Consider the following 23,368-nt stretch of genomic DNA (forward strand, 5'->3'; position numbering starts at 1 on the left):
GTAGGCAGTGGCAAAGCAAGTTGCTTACTTTTATTTTTACCGAACAATGTAGCTGTTAAAAAGTGGTGTGATTGTAGTGAATAATCCACTAAAGGCTTTATTATTCTCGAAAAGTTAAGTGTAAGTATAATGTCCCATTTTTTACATACAGGTGACTTCTCCATTTATTCATTTTCATGCGTGAAAACACCTGCTATCCAAATTTACGGTTAATAGCGTTGCCAGTATTTTAAGCCCTTTTGTCTGATTTCCTTTCTCCTTTGGATGTACTAGGTTGTGGGCTTCCTTTGAAACATAAATGCAACTTGGCTTTAAATGTATACGGTAAAGTGAATTTCATACAAACAATTTCATTCGTCGTCCGTTAGTGGCTCTTAATTTTAATTGAACATATTTTCGTCATTGTAATACAAATGGAGTGGCAAACAAATGTATCAAGTTCATATGTTTCCTTTTTTATAGATCAGCTTCCAAATCATAACCATAGTCTTACGTTCTTGCCTCATTTGTTCGATTGAACAGCTGTTATGCTTTTTTTAGAATTTATGTAGAGCGTAGAGCTGTTCAAATTGAAATATCTCCCTTAACGTTATACTCTTTTGGCTGAACGAGTAACGTTTATGGCAAGCCAACACTGTAGGAGTCTGGTCGGTTAATAAAGTTGCCAAACCTGAGTAGATGGGTGCCTGCCTGTTGAGCAACCCCTGTTCTATGCAGACTTCTATAGGGGAGTGGCATTAGAGCTCGTAAGGCGTTGACAACTGGACACAATGATCCATTTGGTGATTCAAGCAGTTGACATAAAACCAGAGGTACCTACCCCCCGACATTGACGTAGCATTCCAGATGTAACTTCCAGAATGTATCACCATAAGTTAGCTGTGGCTTCTGAAAGGAGTAGCAATGCTCGCATGGGACATTGAGTATTAAACACTCTATACTAGATGAGCCCTGTCCTGTCCTCAAAGACTACACACAGTGTGTGAGCACTCACAGGCCCGTCTTTGTAATTCTTTTGAACTCTCACTCAACATTGAAACGTTCCTTTTGTGTTTCTCTTCTGGATCTCTCGTGTTCCAATGCTTAGTCGCATTGACACCAGGCATCATGACCACTCCATGCTCCCAAGATCAAAGAATGTTTGCAGCAAAGCTGTTCTGTGGCTGTTCTGTGTGTGAAGAAAGCTCGCGCTCTTGCCTGTGCTTTAGTTGTGCCCATACCTTGCGTGAGTGGAAGGAAGCTTGTGCTCGCGCCACCTTGGTTCTTTGTACGTGCATTGTGCTTTGAGAAAGTTTACACTGTTGCTGTACTATTAATGCAGTACTAGTGATGTTAGGAAGCTTGTAAAGTCTTTTTCACTTGCAGAAAGTCAAAACGATGAGCTTTGTTAGTGCTTGTTTTTCCTTAGTTATACATCGTTTCTCAGACCAGACAGGCCTGCTCAAACTCAAACAATAACTAGGCACCCACGCCTATGAGAGGATGAGTTTCTTCTCATTTTTTTATCTGGAAAAAATAAAAGGCAGCTAGCTACCTTTCTTTAAAGAAAAGTGAACACTCAAAAAACGGCCACAGGTTTGACAGTTGTAAAGTAAATTATCTCTTTCACCTGGGCGGGGCGGATGGCAAAGCATAAGCCCAGGACCAACAAAAGCGTTTGGGACTTAATAATGACAAAAAAACGTTTATAAGGGTCTCAGTAATGTTCGGCATGCCACAGTAAACTGCTTCAGCGAGTTTAAACAAAGGACAGAGGGGAAGAGAAATAAATGACAGCGAATAACTAAACATTTCAAAAACTAAGAAATATTATAACTCCTCATTGAAAAATGTATTCGAATCTGATGACGAGTAGTGTCATTTCTACTATACTGGTTTTAATTCCGATCTGCTTCTTTCCATGCTTTCAGCGAAAGTGACATCACAGGTCTAGTAAAACTTCAGGCCAGTCCTGCTGCTGCTAATGCAAGCCTCTTTTAGTTTTCAAAAGCAAAGAAATATTAATGCTAAAGTCTGGTACACACACAAAAAAACAATAATGCCTCAAAGAGGAGAAAAGGCACCTCACAGGACCTAGATCAGAAAACATAAGATCACGCCTATCCATTGTTTTTACTTCTGCACCCATTCGTTCGTTGGCTCCATTCAGGCAAGCTTCTTTTTATTCACACTGTTCAGGTATTCCATTAGGAGGTAGCAAAGTATGTAAGCGCTTGCTTTATTGAGAAGCATAATGCTTCTCAGTAGTTAAATGTAAATATTAGAAATACTGCCCATTTATTGTGCAGAATTTAGTTTTTAATGTTTGTAAAAAATATTTTCAGAAGACGAAATAATTGTAATATTAAAGTAAACCATGTTTACTATACTAATGTGAAACGCGTAAACCAACTAACTGTCTTGCTGGGTCCACTCCTACCCACTCAAGTGTCTCTACTCTGAACTTTTCCAGTGTCAAACTTTCTAGCAACTTTGTTGCTCTGAGTAAATCATGAATGTCTGGTGCCCTCTTGTGGTCAGAAGCAGGGCTTGCAGAATATTTTGGATAGGTTCATGGTGTAAGTTTAAAATTCCTCCTGAGTGCTGGGCGCTTCTCCATGATAGCGAGGCCCTTAACATTTTTATTTTCCAGTTTTGTTTGTAATCAGTTTTGTAAGTGATCTTTGCTAGGGGTTCACCCCTAATGACATACTTGGATGGTGTCTCACATGCCTCACAATTTGCTACAAAAACTGTCCGAGATTAGCTTAATGGTTCTATATTTGAACGAATCTTTTTTATTTACTTATGTGAGCGAATAAGCACCTTGCATTTCTGTTATATATGCTTAGCATTATTCCTGTGTTTATAAGTATATTTACTTGTCAAAATGAACATTTCGTTAAGGAAGCAGCAACCACAGCACCGAGACCACCCTCCTCGCTGCATCGATGGCATCCGCATGCTACTCTACCAGGGCCACACTGCGGCCCTCATCCTAATAGACTTCTCCGCAGCAATCGACACTCTCACACCACACCCTTGCAGCCAGACTACACAACGCCAGTATACAGGAAACCACCCTCGACTTGATCCGCTCCTTTCTCTCCGGCAGAACCCAAAGGATCCGACACCCTCCCTTCCTATCCAAACCCACAGAGATCATCTAGGTGGTACCCCAGGGTTCCTCGCTCAGCCCAATGCTCTTCAACATTTACATGGTCCCCCTCGTTTCCATCATCAGACAGCATGGGCTCAGCATAGTATCCTATGCCGACGACACCCAGCTCATCCTCTCTCTCACGAAGAACCCGGAAGACACCCAACTCGGCTCCCAAGAAGGAATGAAAGACGTCGCAGCCAGGGTAAGCGGCAGCTGCCTAAAGCTGAACTCTGAGAAGACTGAGGTCCTCGTCCTTGGACCCTCCCCCTCTGCTTGGAATGAGCTCCCAGTCAATATCAGACGCTACACTACTTTGCACACCTTCAGGAAGAACCTCAAGACCTGGCTCTTCAACTGACCCGGAGCTACACCTCCCCCCCCCTCCCAGCGCCTTGAGACCCTCACAGGTGAGTAGCGTGCTTTATAAACTATTGATTGATTGATTGATCGTTTCTACAAGACCTAGATTACGAGCTGTGTGGAAAACAGATGGCTTTTCCCAAACAGTAAATACTGATATCCCGTGCCAGGGCTCTTAATAGGACCATAAATACCACCTTTAGCGAGTTTTCCAGGTAACAAACAGACCTAATAGGCAGATTGATATTTACTACGCCGAATTATGTTTTTGTTTTTCTAGTATCGTAACCCTGAAACCTTTGCAAGGGGAAAACAACGGGACACAACTCTAATTTCAGGTTTTCGCAGGTCGCAAATGTAATCTCTTAGTCAGAATTGGGTTGAGTAGAGTGGTATATTAACCTTGCTAATAACCGATGCTAATACACAGTACGAATTCCATAAAGAAATCTTCAGTCAGGGGTGGTTCTAGTCCAAACCTCAGAATCCATTAAGGAGACCAGTTATGGTTAGCTGTGTCAGGTGAGAATGCCCTGCATCAGTGTGTTCCTCGTTGCCAGGTAGACAGCTAATGTCTGAAACTGTCCCCCTGCAAGAATAAGAAGTCTTCACATTCACTTGGATTTCCAAAGAGCCGGAAGGACCGGGCTCTTCCCTAATACCTGACGCCGACACCTAACCAGGATCATTCTACCACTGAGACCTGCTCGCTAAACTGAAACAGATGCACGCACCATGGAGGTCAGCCGATGATCTGCCCGGTCAAGGCTGCTGTGCCTACAATATGTCCCTTTACATCACCCACCAGTCAAGGCTGGCTGTACCCACTAAATGTCCCTTTACGTCACCGACTGGCCAAGGCTGGCTCTACCCACTATATGTCCTTTTGCGTCACCGACTGGTCAAGACTGGCTGTACCCACTATATGTCCCTTTGCGTCACCGACGGGTCAAGGCTGGCTGTACCCACAATATGTCCCTTTGCGAGCACCGACCGGTCATGGCTGGCTGAACCCACTAGATGTTCTTTTACATCATCGACCAGACAAGGTTGGCTGTACCCACTATATGTCCCTTTACATCATCGACCGGTCAAGGCTGGCTGTACCCACTATATGTCCCTTCGCGTCACCGACCCGTCAAGGCTTGCTGTACCCACTATATGTCCCTTTACATCACGACCGGTCAAGGCTGGAGGTACCCACTAGTTGTCCCTTTACGTCGCTGACCGGTGAAGGCTGGCTGTACCCACTATATGTCCCTTTACATCACAACCGGTCAAGGCTGGCTGTACCCACTACATGTCCCTTTACATCACCAACCAGCGCTGATGTCTGATCTTGTTGGGAGTATCTGAGAGGGTTAGTCTGCACTTGGAGAACTCCTCAAGTCAAAAGTGGGTTAATAGAAATAAGTCTGTCACACCATTTAGGAATTAATCTAGGACGGTACCTGTAACTCCGATTAACTTGGTCTTTTAGGGAAATATAGAAGAGATAAAAAGCTGAACTATCAATCTCTACAAGCCCATATGGTGAATAGTGCAATTGGAAGAAAATAATGAAAATTTATGGTTTTTGATAATGTCTCCAGAATGCATTTTTTGGGAGAGGTGGGTCACATTTTCCAGTGGAATGGACTTAAAAATTGTATGTCTTGACCTCGGTAGTAGCCATGTTTAACTATGAAAAATGCATTACATTTCGTATTAAGAATTAGGCTATTTATCTCCTCTACTTACCTGACCATTGGCCGCTCCATCTCTTTCGTATACAAAAAATCAATAGCAGAGTACGGTTAAAACCTGGCAATATTTCTAGATGGTGTACGCATTCCACCAGTAAAATGAGAATATGAGAGTATACAGTTGATAAGGATTTCCTCTCATATACACCCAAAAGTATAGTAACTTCAGCAAATGCACAGGACTAAACTTCAGCCCCAGGAACAGTGATGTATTGAGTATAGGTAATGATTCTGGGGGAGCCAAAGAAGGAGGACATGCAATTGAAGTATGATTCTTGAGGCTTGCCATACAAAACTAACCCCCAGATGCATCAACAACCCAATTTGCGATTCCTTAATAGCGAAAAATACCGATTCGCTAATAAAGAATAGCAAAATGGAATGCATCAAGAAATCTCTTAAAAAATAGCGATTTCTTAGAATTCCTATATGCGAGTCGCAATTCAGGAAGACCTCCCCATTCATTCCTATGGACCTAGAGGCCCATAGGAATGAATGGTAAGACAATCTCAATTTGCGAGTCGCAATTAGCGATTCGCAAAATGAGATTGTGATTTCAAGGGTGCAGGGGTGTCAAAAGGACACCCTGTTGCACCCCTGAAATTGATCTGTTCACATATGAAACTTTGAAAAATACACAAAAGTGCATTTTTAAAAGTTTTTGCAAATTACCATGAAGTTGTACTTCATTGTAATTTGCGTGCCCTATTAGTGAATTCGCTATTTTTAAAACTTTCATGCATTGCATTTAGGAATCTCAATTTGAGATTCCTTAAATGCAAATAATCGCAATTTAGCGAATTCTCTATTTGCGATTTTTGCATTTGGGATGATGCATCCCAAATGCAAAAATACCGCTCGCATTGTTGCGAGCGGATTTTTGTTTGATGAATCTATGCCTTAGACCTCTAAAACTCTGTCACCACCTCGACTTTAGAAAAAGGCTTGATACAGTGTCCAAAATGCTCTGTCAAACCAATGATACCTGCATGTCGGTACAGCATGCCATGCCCTGTTATACCCAGGTTTTATCAAAAAAGTTATAAAAAAGAGATTGGTGACACGCTTGAATTAATCTTGGCCAATGGGGATTACTCACAGCAGCATCCCAGTCTAGCGTTTCCTTGCCCACCATGCCACTTTAGGTTACACCCAGCCATATGCAATCCGCCTTGATCTGGAGACAATCGGGCCAGTCCAGCCTGGACTGCAAAGATTGGTCCTCTCTGAAGCAGAACACAAGCAACCCATTTCCGATTTGCGCTAGTTGGGGCTCTTACATGTTGGTTCCAGTGGCACAATACGCAGGGGACCCACATCTATACATACTCGTCGCACTTAGGGCGTTGCAGTGAAGTAAAGAACACAGTGATAGGCGAGATGCTTGAATTAATCTCAGCCACTAGTAATTACTCTTAGAGCATCCCAATCCATTGTTTAATGGCCAAGCATGCCACCTCAGATTAGACCCGTCCTTATGCAAATCTGCCTTGGCCCTGTCCGGTAGAAACAGTCCAGCCAGAACTGCAAAGAAGTTCCCCTCTGAACCAAAATACTAGTAACCCATGTACGGGTTTGCCCAAGATGGGGTTCTTCAGTTGGGTGCAGCTTCATTCAGTTAATGCAGTGAGCATGGGAGCCACGTCTAAGCATACCCTGTTGCCCTTAAGGCATCGCACTGAAGTATACAAAAAGTGATAGGTGAGATGCCGCAATTAATCCCAGCCACTGATAATTACTCTGGGCCACATCCCAGTCCATCGTTTGGGGCGAAACCAGTCTGGGATTTTTGTGGACTCTTCTGGAGGCGGACTCACATTGCAGTTTGAGACCGACTGTTACGATGAGGAACAGGGTCCTCACTGATTTGCATACGGTGGGCCTTTATCTAGTGTGGCATTGTGGGCAAGAAACAATGGGCATTATTGTGGTTTTAGAGATTGCCAGTGGCTGAAGGTAATTCAAACATTCAGTCTAGATTTCCTACTGAAAAACACAATGAACAATTCACCCCAAACATTTTGTATACTTCTGCGGCATGGGTGATCAGTTTTGTATCTCTCTTGCACCACTGCACACATATGCCAAAGGTTATACAGATAATGCTGGAGGGCAACAGGGAAAAAAGAACTTTCAAACGAGCCTGAAGGACATGTCCCATCCTCAAAAAAATAGCGTTGGCGACTGCTTTGTGGTGACTCACAGGACGGTGCTGTCCAGTTAGGAAAGTCCATAGGTGAGGTACTATGCCGTCGGCCGAGACAATTAACGTACTGACTAAACTTTGTATGGGCTGATTTTTCACTACCACTCATACAAACTACATCGCAATAGAATATATAATACCAGCCTTCTTGTTTTGTAGTACTAAAAATCTCAGTCTGTAATACATGTTTTACTTAGTTCCAAGATGTTCACCCCACTGTCATGAGAATGTGGTTGACTGAGGCTGAAACGCTTATTTCTCTCCTGATCCATTTCCTATGTGTCACTATAGAAAAATGACATGCTGTTACTGCATACATATTGCTGTGGTAATTAGCTCGGTTAGTGATTGACATGAAGAAAGACCAGCGATCCTTTAGGCGTCCTCTGATTGGCTGCCTGTTGATCTGCTGGAACTGAAGAGTGAATGCCTGCTTCCTAGTGGTGGTGATATCTTGCTATTGATGGACATAGTGCTTTATTTCTTTGCTGGGCATTTTTGCCTCACAGACCTCTGGTGCACTTGCACATTAAAGAGGAAACAATACAAACCTTATTTGAACGATCAATAAAACAGCCACTGGTTGGCACGTGGGCTGATCAACGTGTCAGTGTGCTAAGAAACGATGGCTGAGAGAGACTGACCTATGGCGCTTCTCTCAGCGTATTTATGAGATAAATTCTGAGACCCCTAACTCTGTCTGTAGCCAGACCAATTTCAGTTTTTAAACAGGGCGTGGCCTCTCCTGTGACACCACTCCCACAGAGGAGCCAGTAGCGCTTATCAGGCTATTACACATTGTTTCACTTACAGCTTAGATGGAAGCAAAGTGTAATAACAATTAGTATACAAACTATCAAATATAGTTCGGAAGTATGTGGTAAGCTCTTTTCATTTTGCTTTCAAAACCTTTTTTTTAAAAACTATATGTACTTTATCTACATTAATGACATAATTAAGCTTCTGAAAAAAGTAACTGAACTGTGAAAAGTTTGTTGCTCAGGTTCGTATTCCTTAGCAAAAACAGAAGACAAGAGGCGTTTTGGCAAAACAGGAACAGTTTGTTTAATTAAACAATTCGGCTGGGAGAACAGTTATAGGCACGAGGTCTAAGGATTGATTCCGTTTGTATTGTGTTTGCATGCATCTTTTATACAACAACAATAAAAGTTTCCAGTGTACCATATATGGTGAGGAATGTTGGTTGCTGCCTTAGGGTCATAAATGAATGGTCAAAAGGTTACTACAGGTGGGTCTTAACCTTGTGTGGGCACAGTGTGGCCAGTGGTGAATGTGTCCAGATGTCTGGCATGGGTAGCGTGTAATCACTGTGTGTGCTAGGTCCTGATTGACCATGTGATCGTAACCCATTTGGCATCTGACTTTATGGTGTTTTCAGAAGCTTGCTTACCCCCTCTGGCCATGTGTGTTTTAATGGGGGCAATCTCCCCATACCATTGTAATGTCGCTGAGCCTATATGTGGGATTTATCAAGAGTTTCCTGCCCGGGTGTTTGCTTGGCAGCTATGCCCCCTCTCACCTGTGACCCATCATTCGTTAATCAAGGGTCGCAGGGCCTGCCTGACTAGATACTTGTGTGTCGCCATAGATGTGGCGTTCGGGTGATTCTATTAATATGGACAATAGTTTGTTTTTATTGATAAATGCACTAATATCCATATTAACCCCTTCCATGCTCATGACAAGGTCAGCTCGTCATGCAGTGCACTGCTCCTGTGCTTATGACGAGCTGACCTTGTCATGAACAATGGGATTATCAATCAATCAGCACCCAGCGGGAATTGCCTTAGCACCAATGTGGTTAACGTTCCCTCCTTGTCGCTTCGTCTACTACTCTAACTCAGGCATTTGTACCATTACTTTATTAGGCTCCTGCTGTTCTTTTTGATTGCCTTTGACTACAACAAACTTTCTAGTTACTTGCATTCTACCTAATTTGGGTACTGCGTTTTTACAGCAGATGATCCCCAATTGTAAAACCCCGCAAACCACCAAGAGCACAATAATACCTGGCAACAGCGATTTATACAGACCTGATATCTATCGTGGGAGCCTGGAGAGCCAATTGGAAAACTACTCCTGCTCAGGGGCGCCTCCTTCTTCAAGCATGCTTCTCTGTAAAATATGCAGTGCTTGCATGGCAAGTGCAAAGTTCCATTGTCTGCCATTCCCTGGGATGAAAATGCAGCAGGCAGCACCAATCTTGGAGCAGATTCCTCACTCCATTGCGGTAATTAAGTCCAGCATATAAGGATGCTGTATTACCACAAGGTGGATGGCTAGCATTTCTTCCTTGATTAAATTGAGGCCGAACTCCTTGCTGGTAATCCTTTTGAGCATTTCCCACTTGGTTATCTGAAGGCAGTGGGCATTAGTTTTGTCAGTAGGGTGATGAAGAGCATCGACTCCCCTGCCCCCAGCTGTGCCTCTGCGAAGGGTCTAAGCTCTTCTGGAATGTCCTTGAACTGAGCCTAGCCAAAATAGTCCTCCTCTCTCTTCTCACAAGCTTGGTGCAGCAAGGTGGTCTTTTTCTGTAACGGGTGCTGGTACAATTCTGTTAGTTCTTCTCCTGGAATGACCAGGGGTGGAGGTGCCTGGTCACCAGGGAGCACAGCCCCTTTCAGCCGGGAATCAGTTGGGTGTAGGCGTGTTCACCATGCTGCCAGTAGAAATCCATAAGCGTGGAGTGCCCCATTGCATATCCGTAATGTGCAATATCGCTCCACAGTTAGCCTTCATGCTCATTGGAAGCGTTCCTTTTCCTCTGAAACATAAGGAATACAGTGTAAGTTTCTGTACAATCAGGGGTTGACCTTTCCCTTCTAGCCAGGTGCATCCACCCACCTTGTGTGTAAATGTACCCTCGTGAGGGAACACTGGTGCAGTGTCACCCTCTCGTCCACGTTCCGAAGACTAACAAAAGAGAGATCGGCACTGGATTGAAGTGAAACAAACCAAGTTTATTAAATACTCATGAGCGGGACCGTGTCCAATCAACACCGTAAAGTGTTGTGGGAGGAAGTACCTTGAATACAAAAACCATCAACCTTATATACTGTTGTTGCCGTGTAATCGCATGGGAAGAAAAACTGGAAGAAACAAGTTTAAGCACGGAAATAGCTATAGGCAAACAAGGGCAGATGGGTGACCAGGTGATCAGCAGGTGAGGAGGGGGAGTAAGAATGTTTATGGTGCAATAAGCAATCATTTGATAACATCTGAGACCAGGTGCACCGGCAGCTGCAGCCCTCCAGCACATACACCAGATTGACCTTGTCAGAGAGGTCAGATTAAAGTTGAGGACACTGGCTGGGTGAAAAGGGCGAACATCAGAGAATAAAATGAATACGACACAAACTAAATGGGCGTGACAGTAGAAATGGCTGCCACTTATGCTAACATAGAATTTACACTTTTCCACACTTGGTGTTCCAGATTTCCTGACACGGGTTAGCCATGCTTTCATTGAATGCTCCCACATGCAACATATTCCCCCTTTTATCCCCAAACTTGAACGGTCCTACACATGAACTCCATGTCAGAAGACCACTTGTTATTAAAGAAGACTGTCCCAGTTACGCTAAAGGAGCAGGTGTGTATCTGCACTGAGTTGGGGGATTTGCTACCTCCAAGAATCTCTTCTCTGGGAAGTCTCAGGGCCAAACAGTATCTTCCCCTATGGTGCCTTTTCTACGCATCCTGTTCAGCTCGTTTTGGATATCATTGGGCTCAGTGAAGAAGTATAACACTGTTGGGTTACTGTCGTATTAGGTCAGGTTTACAACTACCCTATGAGGTTCTATCTTGTTGGGCTGGATCTTGGTCCTTATCCTGTATAAGTAAAGGTGAATTAGGCACTTTGCATTTTTTCGGGGGCTACCTCTTGAGACAGATAAAGCCTATCTGTGCCTGCTGCATGTGGGATCAGCAAACAGACATAACATGACCTGGCTGACTGAGGTCATATGTGGGTACCAATTTTTACGTAAGAGGGCGCTATGAAGTACTTGTGGGATGCTAGTGTTGAGTTTAGTGTAATTGTAGGTGACATACTAGAGTCCCCTAAGCAGGCGCTGTATTTCCCAATTAGTGGCTCTCTTTTGACTTACAGTTCCATAATGGTAAGTAATCGTGGGATTATCCAGAGTTAACAGAGGGTAGATATGCACAAAATATACATAACTTTTATTGTGATATTGTAGTTTGAGGTGTGATTTCCTTCAAAGCCAACTGTGCTCTTCGGTGGCTGTGTTTCTTCCGCCGAATTGGAAAATGTTAGTGGTGTTTAGTTCATGGGTGTCATCGCCATGGGTTTTCCTCCTTCCATTGGCCTAAGTTCGGAAATTGTCCCTTTTCTCTTTCTTTCTTAGTGGAGGTTGATGACTCATCATGTTGGTGACCTTTTGTTGTCTTCTCTGTTTTGAAAGAACTTTGTTTATCATTAACTCCAAAAATTACACATGCTCCATAATTAATGGTTTTCGGAGTCCCTGTATGTTACCCTTGGGGTGTTATCTCCACATTCCACTAATCACGATCTTGTGAGGCACTGGAAGGTGACCCCTTTTGGGTATGTTTTAGTAATTTCCGGGAGCAAGGGTGATAATTAGTTATCTAGATGGATCAAATCTTTTTATAAGCTGTTGAGCCCCTACCTGCCAATAGTAGATGCTTAGATTGGTGCTAAACACGTTTGTGGGTTGGTCTCATGAGCATAGGGAGGGATAAAATTCTGGCTTTTAGTCAGTTCTAGGATGATGCTAGATTTTTGTCATAGGCACTTTGCCCGGTGGCTAAGGGTCCGCTTGCTGTGTGGCCCCTTACAGCAGTTATTTTCTCAGCTGAGGGCTACATCTTTTGATGCTACCCTCACTTGCGTTTTTTATGCCCAGTTTAGCTTACGGCTAAAGGTGAGTGGAACATGTGGGAAGAGGAAGGGAGAGGATCGACGCAGATGATGCTAATGTCTGCCATGTGCTGTGAACACGTTTTGGTGCACATACACCATGTGTTCTTGGCATGTGGTGTGTAACATGGCATGGCCCTCCCTATGGGCTTTAAGTTACTTGGCTTTGCCTCATCTTGTCCCCGCCTTTGTACCTGAAATCTTCTTCTTGAGCTAGCTTTGAGAGTTTTTTTCTTTAGTTTTCGGCGTTTCCCTGAATCTCATGTGATGTATTGCTTCGCTTGTCATGTGGGGTAGAGGATTGAGGGTGGCTCGGTGGCCCCCTTTTCTCCCACCTATGCTGCATCCTGGTGTCCGAGGTTGGTGCCAACTGCTTTGCCTGGATGGTGCCTGCAAGGTTGGAGCACCATTAGACATTATGGTTGGTATGGAGGTGAGAGCACCCGGTGCCCTTATTTCATCTGGAGCTGGAGTGAAGATTTGGGATCCCCCATCCTCGGCACCCCCATCTCCCGCAGGCCACACCCCACTTTCTCTCAGCATACTGGTGGGCTCCCTAGCTTGTCGCTGGGGTCTCTACGGTTGTGCACTGCCTAAAGAGCTGGTGCATCTGTAATAGCTTTTTGGAAGTGTGTGGGAGGGTGACTGGACCTCGGAAACCAAAAAAACAGGAAAACATAGAAAAAAGCTAGCTAAGTTAATATTTGACATACAACACCAAAAACCTGACTATACTGAAAACCTGGGGCTTTGACCATACCATTCCAAAAGTCTGCCGGGTGGTGATGAAAAACTGGGACTGTATCAGCAAATCTAGGACGCCTGGTCACCCTGGTGAAACTACCAAACAGGAGGCTTGGACACAACATCATGCTGAAGCCTTGTAGCTCATTGATCATCCCAGGTGCAGGAAAAAAACATGGTCCCCACCCCAATGATGACTTCTTTTAACTGAAAGGGAGGCTACCTTTTGATTCGCAGACTTCAAACTTTTAGATGCTCTGTAGGGACTACACGCCATGAAGGAATCATCGACCCCAGACATAGTGCCCAAGAATGTGGACCCTACGACTTGGTGATTGGAAGGCATCACTTTTGACTTTGGCCATGTGACCTGGGTGTCTTTTTGTTAGACAGTTCTGCACCCTCGTCAGACTACCCTGCCCCTGGGGCGTGGCCAGCCAACCCCACCCTGGGAGATCAGCAGCAGAGTGGGGTTCCCCCCTGGAATCACCACTTGATGACAAACTTGGTGCGGACCCCTGATCGACATAGCTCTCAATCACCCTGTATTTCTGGATGCATGTAAAAATGTGAACCCCTACTGTTGCCTTATTGGTCCTTTTTAGGTCGAGCTTAGACAGCGCTTGCGCTGTCAGGTGATCTGTTGTATGTTCTTTGTGGGGTCTGACTCCTCCCACTGCTTTGGATTGGTGTCATTCGAAAATCGTGGCCTGAAAATGGCTAATGGTTGGTGCATGCCTGACCTTTTCTCATAAGTTAACTCCCATGGAGTATTGCCGTGAGGATGAGCTGGACACGCACACAGTCCCTTCTTATGGAAATCTTAACAACTGAAATACGAGTGCAGTCTGGTACATTATTACTGTTGTTTGTGCCCTATCCTCGTGTGTACGCATGCATGTCATTTTACACATGCGTACTATGTAATTTGTCATAGAAACAGGTATTTATAAGCTCCCCAGCAGCATTCTCATGTGTGCGTGCGTGTCGTATGCATGCGCCTTTGCTCCCGCCCCCTCCCGTTGTGCTGTTGCCTTTGCTCCCGCCCCCTCCTGTTGTCTGCATTCCGTTGTAATGTTGCCTTTGCTCCCTCCCACTTCCGTTGTCTGTTTTGCCTTTGCTCCTCCCTGCCCCCCTCAGGCTGTCCATGTTGCCATTGCTTCCGCCCCTCCTTCCAGCTGTACGTGTTACCTTTGCTCTCTCCCCCCTCCCGTTGTCCTGTTGCCTTTGCTCATCATGTGTGCTGTCCAATTGGCATAATGGCAAACTGTGTGATTTGTACCCTTAAAAACATTTTGCTTGCTGCATGTTTTTAGTGTTGTGCTCTGGCCTGAGTTGATGCTTTACATCGTGCCTTGCACCTAATTTCCCCAGAGTTAGGCACCGTTCTGCCTCTACTTGCTCCCAGCTTCATTGCCCAATCTGTCCTTCTTTTCACAGGCACTGAATACACAAATACATTTTGCAATCTGTTAAAGCACCAAGCACTTTACTTGCGTGCAGGTCTTTGTTAAAATATACAAAAAATACATAACTGCCCGAGTCATGTAGAGGTGTGGCGTAGGCTTTCGAAGTCGGGCGTTTACTAAAAATCAGACGCAGTCAGTTTTTACACTGTGTTTTTATACCTTGCAATTGAACCAGGCATACATAACAGCAAGAGTTGGATACTATTTTTGGGCTTAAAGTTGGCTCTTAACTCATTAACTTGATGTTTAATCAGGTGTAAGCTGGTGAAGGAAAACTTCGTCAAGGTGCTATGCTAACACCCGGCAAAATATTTGACTGTCGGCGTAGAACTGTTACAAATGAGTTTTTTGCACCTGTTTGCCGTTAGGTCTTCAGAATAATGAATAGGTCAGCCCACCATTGGCGTGCTTCTTCACACTGCAAGAAGTGACCTATACTATACTTGGCAAGACACTCTGTATAATCCTGTACAGGTGTTGTACCTGGTGACTACTTGAGTCCTTCAACCTCGACACAGTTTTTCTGAAGGGCTCTTTCTACTTTAACCACTTGAAGACGCTGTTCATTTGCGTGCTACATCTCTCCACTGCAGGGAGCTGGCTAAACAAGAAATGATTGTGACTTTTTTCCTTAGTACATGATTCATGTATTGGCATGCCGGAGCCTCCAGAACGGACTCCTTTTGACTTCAATCATGTTTGGTTGTTGGTGGCCACGCACAGGCATTAATCCGCTCCACCCCTCCAGACCACAAATTAGGCTGTGGCAGAATCAAAGCAGAGGTTCAGTGTTATAGCTAATCTGCTGATGGCTAATCATTCAGTCTGCACTACAATTCCTTTCAGTCTGACTAAAAGACGAATCATTGTGGTGGGAACACAAAAGTGCTGCATTTTGCGATACACACATGCTGTTTTTGCCTGTTGACATGTTGTAGGAAACCGAAAGGTCACGCTGTTGCAACATATAGTTCTCAGTGTATTGTGACTCTCCTTTTATGTTCTTTTAGGATGGTCTTACATCGTTTACCGATAAGGGAGGCGGCATGTATTAAAATAAATCGCTTTGCATTATTTTTGTGAGCCAGTGTACCTCGTGTGATGCCTTTCTGTACATCATATCTCCCAGTGTGCAATTAAATTAAGAAACGTCCCGTTTGTTAACATAGATCAATGGGATAGTGGCACACTTAAATGTTTAATGGATAGCCCTGAAAGCAAATAGGACCTGGTAGTTTCCTTATTTCCGACCGGCATAGCAAAATTAAATATTCCTCATACCCAGGGTTGGTTCCCTCATTTTCCTCTTAGCCGCCCAGTCTTGCTATCGTGCACATGAGAAGCTCATTTCACCTGGTTTTAATACGGTTGTTCAGTTGTGCATAATGTCTTCTTGGTTGTATTTAAGGTAGCAAAACATTCTTATAACACTCTGTCTTATTATAACTTTTCAGCATGCTGCACAGCAGACACAATGCTCTACAACATAGCTTAAAAACATTGGCAGAGACAATAGCTCTGGCTAAACAACTATAAATTCCCAAATGCGAGACCTATTGGCTATGCCAATGCTTGTTTGGTCTTTGACAGTTTTGTGGGAAAGAGGATAAGTGATTATTTAGCACTGCATTTTAAGTTGTTGGGGTAATTCCTTCTTCTGTTGGGGGTTTATTTTACTCCACATTTTGGCTCTGTGACTGCGTGGAGGCACTACCTCCTCACACTGTCACCCCTCCCTGTAGGTGTTGTGGCCCGGTCCTTGTTGCCTTGGATTCCCTGTCTGTGGTTGCTGCCACCACGTGCTTGCCTAATTGCTGGATCCCTGCTGCGGTTGTGTGATAACCGGGGGACCTCGCTGTGACTAGATGTAGGGTGCATTCCGATTCCCCTGTGCTTGGCGCTGAGGAGGGACATTCTTTGAGTTTTATGGTGGCTGTCCCTGGCTCATTAATCTCTGCTTTTTATGCTAATGGTATGCCTTTAACCGGCATCTCTCTCTGCCAGGTGACCCGGCCTAAGGAAATAGTAGCACTCCCCAGGTTCTGATTGCTGCCAGCCTCTCTTTCCTCTAGTGCCATAGCCGGTTTGGAACACTCTGGGGTTTCGCGTTGGAGTCCCCATTGGGACAGGTGCCAACTGCATGGTTGCGACCATCACTGCCCCCTCGAGCAGTTTTGTTTTGTGCAATTTGTGTGGAATCAATTTTGCAGTATCTCCTTAGGCCTGCTCCTGCTTTTCTCTATGTGTTTCTTGCTACTTTTTGTGGTAGTGAAGTATATGAGCTTGAATCTCCCGCCAGGGTTTGGTATCTGAACCAACTATGCTGTCCAGCCCATTCTGTATCTCGGTAGGTACCCCCTTTGTAAGAATATTGTAGAAAAATTTGAAATGTGGGCCCTCATCGGTCCACAGCTGTCCGATCTCTTGTCCCCATCGTTCCCTCATACTATTCAAGAACTCGCTTATGCTTTTCTCTGGCTTCGCAGTCTCTGCCATTAGCCCCCCATATTGTGGGCCATCGGGAAATATTTCTCTCAGGGCGATCCGTATCTGGTATGAATTAAACACAGCCCGTCGTACTGGGTCTCTGTTAGCGTTATTGCAGGAATGTGGGCTTGGCCGAACACAATGTTTGTCTGTTCAACCAATTAGGATGCTTAACAGGCTCTTAAGGGCGCCTATCGCTATGTTAATACCTGCGTTGTTCTTCTCGAAGCACGTAATCCATTTCTCAGCCCCATACAGCAACGGCTGTAACTTTGTTCTTTGTCCCTCTTTGTCCATCTGGGCCCATGGCTCGTATATAACCCCCGCCGCGCCCTTCTGCTGTAGTGGGCACAAAACCTGGATGGCCCAATGCGTTTATCCTTGACAGAGCGTTCCCACCTTGCGAGGCATTGTTGCATGTAGGGGAAGTTCCTGTTGGGATTTCCTCCTTCATGTCTGATGCAATCCTCCGCTACTGCCATTTCCGCAAGCTCAAAAGATCCTTCCCTAGGCTAAGACCAGTCATATTGGTCCCTCTTCTCATTCCAGTCTGTTAACAGATCACAAAACGGGCACACACAACTCTTGCCTTTCTCTTTTGCTGTTATCTCCGTGGGGGTAGGTCTATCTTTGCCACGCACTCATGTGGAGCATAGTGTATCCTCGTTGCTGCTCTCCTCGTGTGCACGTAAAAGTGCCTTCATGTTCTTCTTGGGTCACAGGTGGGTGAGTACCAGACTTCCTTGATCCCTGATTTCTTGGTCAGCCCTTCTTCTTTGACGAGCACATGGTGTGACTCTGAGCCTTGCTAGTAGCCTTTAATCTTTTTCCGTTTTGCCCCAGCTCTGCCCCTTATACCTATCTCCTCTTCCCTCATGTGGGAAGCTCGATGTCCTGTGCTTTTGGTCTAATTCTTGGTCACGTGTCCTTTCTCTCTCAAGCAGGATCTCACGCCTCCCTTTGTCGCGCCGAATGGCCTGTCTCATTTGCTCTGAACTACGTGCTGTTTTTTTGACCTATTTACAACAAGGGGTGGTGATGGACAGAGTCTCTGAATTAAGCAGAGTACTCTCACCCAGTCAAGAGATCAGGGCTAGATCCAACACCGTTTTTTAGCTCATTGCACCATCCCAGTTTCAGAACCTGGCTGTATGCAAATTAGTCTGTCCCTGGCCCAGTGCATCATGGGAACAGGGCAGACCAGACTACAAAAGCCAATTCTTACACTGGGAAGGAAACAAGCTTCCGGGGACCGGTTTCTGCCATTTCAGGCGTCTTCGGCCCGGCTTGCTTGAATCCTGATGGTGCAATGAGCAAGGGACTCACATCTGAGTATACCCTTCCACGCTTAGGGTGGACAAAATTATTTACAACAAGGGGTGGTGATGGACAGAGTCTCTGAATTAAGCAGAGTACTCTCACCCAGTCAAGAGATCAGGGCTAGATCCAACACCGTTTTTTAGCTCATTGCACCATCCCAGTTTCAGAACCTGGCTGTATGCAAATTAGTCTGTCCCTGGCCCAGTGCATCATGGGAACAGGGCAGACCAGACTACAAAAGCCAATTCTTACACTGGGAAGGAAACAAGCTTCCGGGGACCGGTTTCTGCCATTTCAGGTGTCTTCGGCCCGGCTTGCTTGAATCCTGATGGTGCAATGAGCAAGGGACTCACATCTGAGTATACCCTTCCACGCTTAGGGTGGACAAAATTATTTACAACAAGGGGTGGTGATGGACAGAGTCTCTGAATTAAGCAGAGTACTCTCACCCAGTCAAGAGATCAGGGCTAGATCCAACACCGTTTTTTAGCTCATTGCACCATCCCAGTTTCAGAACCTGGCTGTATGCAAATTAGTCTGTCCCTGGCCCAGTGCATCATGGGAACAGGGCAGACCAGACTACAAAAGCCAATTCTTACACTGGGAAGGAAACAAGCTTCCGGGGACCGGTTTCTGCCATTTCAGGCATCTTCGGCCCGGCTTGCTTGAATCCTGATGGTGCAATGAGCAAGGGACTCACATCTGAGCATACCCTTCCACGCTTAGGGTGGACAAAATTATTTACAACAAGGGGTGGTGATGGACAGAGTCTCTGAATTAAGCAGAGTACTCTCACCCAGTCAAGAGATCAGGGCTAGATCCAACACCGTTTTTTAGCTCATTGCACCATCCCAGTTTCAGAACCTGGCTGTATGCAAATTAGTCTGTCCCTGGCCCAGTGCATCATGGGAACAGGGCAGACCAGACTACACCCCCCTTTTGAAATATTTTGGCCACCACAAGTGTGGAAGGGTATGCTCAGACATGAGTCCCTTGCTCACTGCACCATCAGTATTCAAGCAAGCCGGGCCGAAGACGGCTGTAATGCCAGAAACCGGTCCCCGGAAGCTTGTTTCCTTTCCAGTGAAGAATTGGCTTGGTAGTTTGGTCTGCCCTTTTCCCATGATGCACTGGGCCAGGGACAGACTAATTTGCATATAGCCAGGTTCTGAACTGGGATGGTGCAGTGAGCTAAAAAACGGTGATGGATCAAGCCCTGATCTGTTGACTGGGTAGGAGTGTTCTGATTAACTCAGATACTCTGTCCATCACCACCCCCCTTTTGAAATATTTTGGCCACCACAAGTGTGGAAGGGTATGCTCAGACATGAGTCCCTTGCTCACTGCACCATCAGTATTCAAGCAAGCCGGGCCGAAGACGGCTGTAATGCCAGAAACCGGTCCCCGGAAGCTTGTTTCCTTTCCAGTGAAGAATTGGCTTGGTAGTTTGGTCTGCCCTGTTCCCATGATGCACTGGGCCAGGGACAGACTAATTTGCATATAGCCAGGTTCTGAACTGGGATGGTGCAGTGAGCTAAAAAACGGTGATGGATCAAGCCCTGATCTGTTGACTGGGTAGGAGTGTTCTGATTAACTCAGATACTCTGTCCATCACCACCCCCTTTTGAAATATTTTGGCCACCACAAGTGTGGAAGGGTATGCTCAGACATGAGTCCCTTGCTCACTGCACCATCAGTATTCAAGCAAGCCGGGCCGAAGACGGCTGTAATGCCAGAAACCGGTCCCCGGAAGCTTGTTTCCTTTCCAGTGAAGAATTGGCTTGGTAGTTTGGTCTGCCCTGTTCTCATGATGCACTGGGCCAGGGACAGACTAATTTGCATATAGCCAGGTTCTGAACTGGGATGGTGCAGTGAGCTAAAAAACGGTGATGGATCAAGCCCTGGTCTGTTGACTGGGTAGGAGTGTTCTGATTAACTCAGATACTCTGTCCATCACCACCCCCTTTTGAAATATTTTGGCCACCACAAGTGTGGAAGGGTATGCTCAGACATGAGTCCCTTGCTCACTGCACCATCAGTATTCAAGCAAGCCGGGCCGAAGACGGCTGTAATGCCAGAAACCGGTCCCCGGAAGCTTGTTTCCTTTCCAGTGAAGAATTGGCTTGGTAGTTTGGTCTGCCCTGTTCCCATGATGCAATGGGCCAGGGACAGACTAATTTGCATATAGCCAGGTTCTGAACTGGGATGGTGCAGTGAGCTAAAAAAACGGTGATGGATCAAGCCCTGATCTGTTGACTGGGTAGGAGTGTTCTGATTAACTCAGATACTCTGTCCATCACCACCCCCTTTTGAAATGTTTTTGTTGACCTGACATTGCTTTTGAGATCACCCTCCCTTTTCTCCTTGGCCACCTAGGCAAGTCCTGTAGACCCACTCGTCATCAGTCCCCGGGGGACTGGGACTCCCTACCTCTCCCAAGCTTGCTGATTCACTGTTGAAAATCACTACAAACTTCTTGGACACAACCATATGCTCTCCTGACCCAGTGGGAATGTGTATCCTACCCGTTTTTGATGTGTCGCATGTCTTGTGTGGTGGATCTTCCCTAGGAACCTGGGCTGTGCTGGAGGTGTCTGGGCCAGCTTGGTTTTGCTCCTCTCAGGCTTAGATCTGACTGACCTTCTTTCGGTGGAGAGATTGTCGGCTTTATCACTGCTTGGTTTGAGTAGCCTAATGCAAGGGGAGCTGGTGTGAGCACGTCGATACCCACATATGGTGGGGTGGTGCTGACGGTTTATTTGCTAACGGCATTGCTGGGCTATCACTCTTGGCCTCTTTGAAGATGGCCTGTAATTCTAATAATGCCTCGCTCGTTTCTCTTTTGACCTGCATATTTAGTTTTCCTATTTGTTTTAGTGTGCTCAGTTATGTTCATGTCAAATATTCCCCCCTTAGGGCAGGGAAATGTGTATGCCTTTGTGTGTAAATGTTACAATTTGCAAAACTTATTTAGTATTTTTACCTGCTTGGGGAAGTTAGTTTCCATGTGCTTTAGTGAGGAATCCATGACAATTTAGTAATTTGGCAAATACAATTCGAATAACTTTTTCCTAGTTTGGTTTGTCAAACCGTCATTTGTACGAGGTGCAGTCTTACAATTTTACGTACTATGAGCTCAACGCTTGCAATTTCTTACATAAACAGTTCAAACGACCATTTGCATGGCGCTCAGGTTATGTTTTTGCTCTTCTTCCTAGTCTGGCAAATGCCAAACGCTTCAAAAGATCATGTTTCAGGTTCAGATGTAGTCTCGTACCCACTGTGACGGCTGCTTCAGGACGGACCTCCACCCTGCGAATTCAGCAGAACTTTCAATGAATTGCGGTGTCTGTCAATGTTTGTTTTTGTCCAACGCGAATCGGTCTGGACGGGGTCACTTTTCTTTGGCTGCAGTCGGGTACAAGGTCCCAATCCCTCCTAACTGGCTTGCCAAAATGTTGCTTGGGTTCGAATTCCTTAGTAAAAACAGAAGACAAGAGGCGTTTGGCAAGACAGGATCAGTCTGTTTAATTAAACCAGGACAACGGTTACATGCACGAGGTCTGAGGACTGTCTCCATTTGCATTGGCTTTGCATGCAACTTATATACAATATCACAACAACCGATAAAAGTTTACGGCGCATCATAGATGGTGAGGAATGTTGGTTGCTACCAAATTAATGCTCATATGTTACTACTGGTGTGTCTCTGTCTTGCGTGGACCCAGTGTGGCAAGTAGTGAATGTATCCAGAGGTCCGGCATAGGGGGGCGCATGTACACGTTGTGTGCTAGGTCCTGATTGGTGGTGTGTTCCTAACTCATATGGCATAAGACTTTATGGTGTTTTCAGAAGCGTGCATACCACCTCTGGCCAAGTGTCCTTTATTGGGGGAAATCACCCCTGACCATTGTAATGTCACTGCACCTATCTGTGGGATTGATCAGGAGTTTCCTTCCCACGTGTTTGCCTGCTATCTATGCACCCTCCCACCTGTGAGCCATTCTGGGCCTAGTTTGCAGGACCTGCCTGACTACATACTTGCGTGCCGAGTAGATGTGGAGTTCGAGACCGGCGATTCTATTCATAAGGACAACAGTTCATTGTTATCGATAAACGTATTGATGTCCATATTAACAAGTTTTACATACATGAAGTGATACTATGTAAGAGAAAATAAAAGCAGTCGAGCTTGGTTTTTGCTCGCTCTGTTCTCGACTCGCAAACAGTATGTTACACTAGTATCCAACACAATATTGGCTGATGTACTGGCGCCAGGAGGTTGTGGGGCAGGTGAGCAAGATTGAACACTCCTAGGTCCCAAGAAGTATAGAATGTAAGACTGAGCGAAATAACATAGGGAAGTGCTTTTTCAGTTCTCTTTCTGAAAAGTTTTTTTCTATTTTTTTATAGATGAGACAAGGTGCTTTTCTGGTCAACACAGCACGGGGTGGTTTGGTTGATGAAAAAGCACTCGCACAAGCTCTGAAAGAAGGAAGGATACGAGGAGCCGCTTTAGACGTCCATGAGTCCGAGCCTTTCAGGTATTCAACTTGTGTTTTAATACAATATTGTTATCATGTGTTTTTTGTAGTGGAGTTAAATTACTTTCACAATTGGAGATCCCTGAAGGAGAATACATATTTTCATGGGTCCCTTCGATGACATTTTGGGTGGAGATATTATGGAGAAAATCCCCATTAACCTTTGTCTGAAGTATCATTAAAAATGTGCTAATAACGACAAGCTTACCGTTTACAATCTCTGCCTAATCTACCACCATAAGTTTGCATGGTCTTTATTCAAATCAAAACATTGAAAAATATAAATAATTCATGCTGGGCTCATCACACTATAACACCGAAAATGGCATAGCTCAAACAGCATATCTGAAATGAGCATGGCTCGATGGGCCAGATGACAGGACGATGCACTAAGTAAAGATTTCGGGACTCTATAGTCAAGATT

The 23,368-nt window shown here is 45.1% G+C and overlaps 1 protein-coding gene across 7 annotated transcripts in view; it reads left to right on the forward strand.

Moving 5' to 3' along the window:
• The window catches only part of CTBP1 (C-terminal binding protein 1), a 1,555,004-nt gene that overhangs the window by 1,465,848 nt on the left and 65,788 nt on the right, over nt 1-23,368 (forward strand). For all 7 annotated transcript variants that reach the window (XM_078678645.1, XM_078678646.1, XM_078678643.1 and 4 more), the window contains one exon: nt 22,814-22,944. In XM_078678645.1, coding sequence (XP_078534771.1) covers nt 22,814-22,944 — 131 coding nt within the window. The remainder of the gene's footprint in view (nt 1-22,813; nt 22,945-23,368) is intronic.

Source organism: Lissotriton helveticus, chromosome 2_2, assembly GCF_964261635.1.
Source record: "Lissotriton helveticus chromosome 2_2, aLisHel1.1, whole genome shotgun sequence".
Lineage (NCBI taxonomy): Eukaryota > Metazoa > Chordata > Amphibia > Caudata > Salamandridae > Lissotriton > Lissotriton helveticus.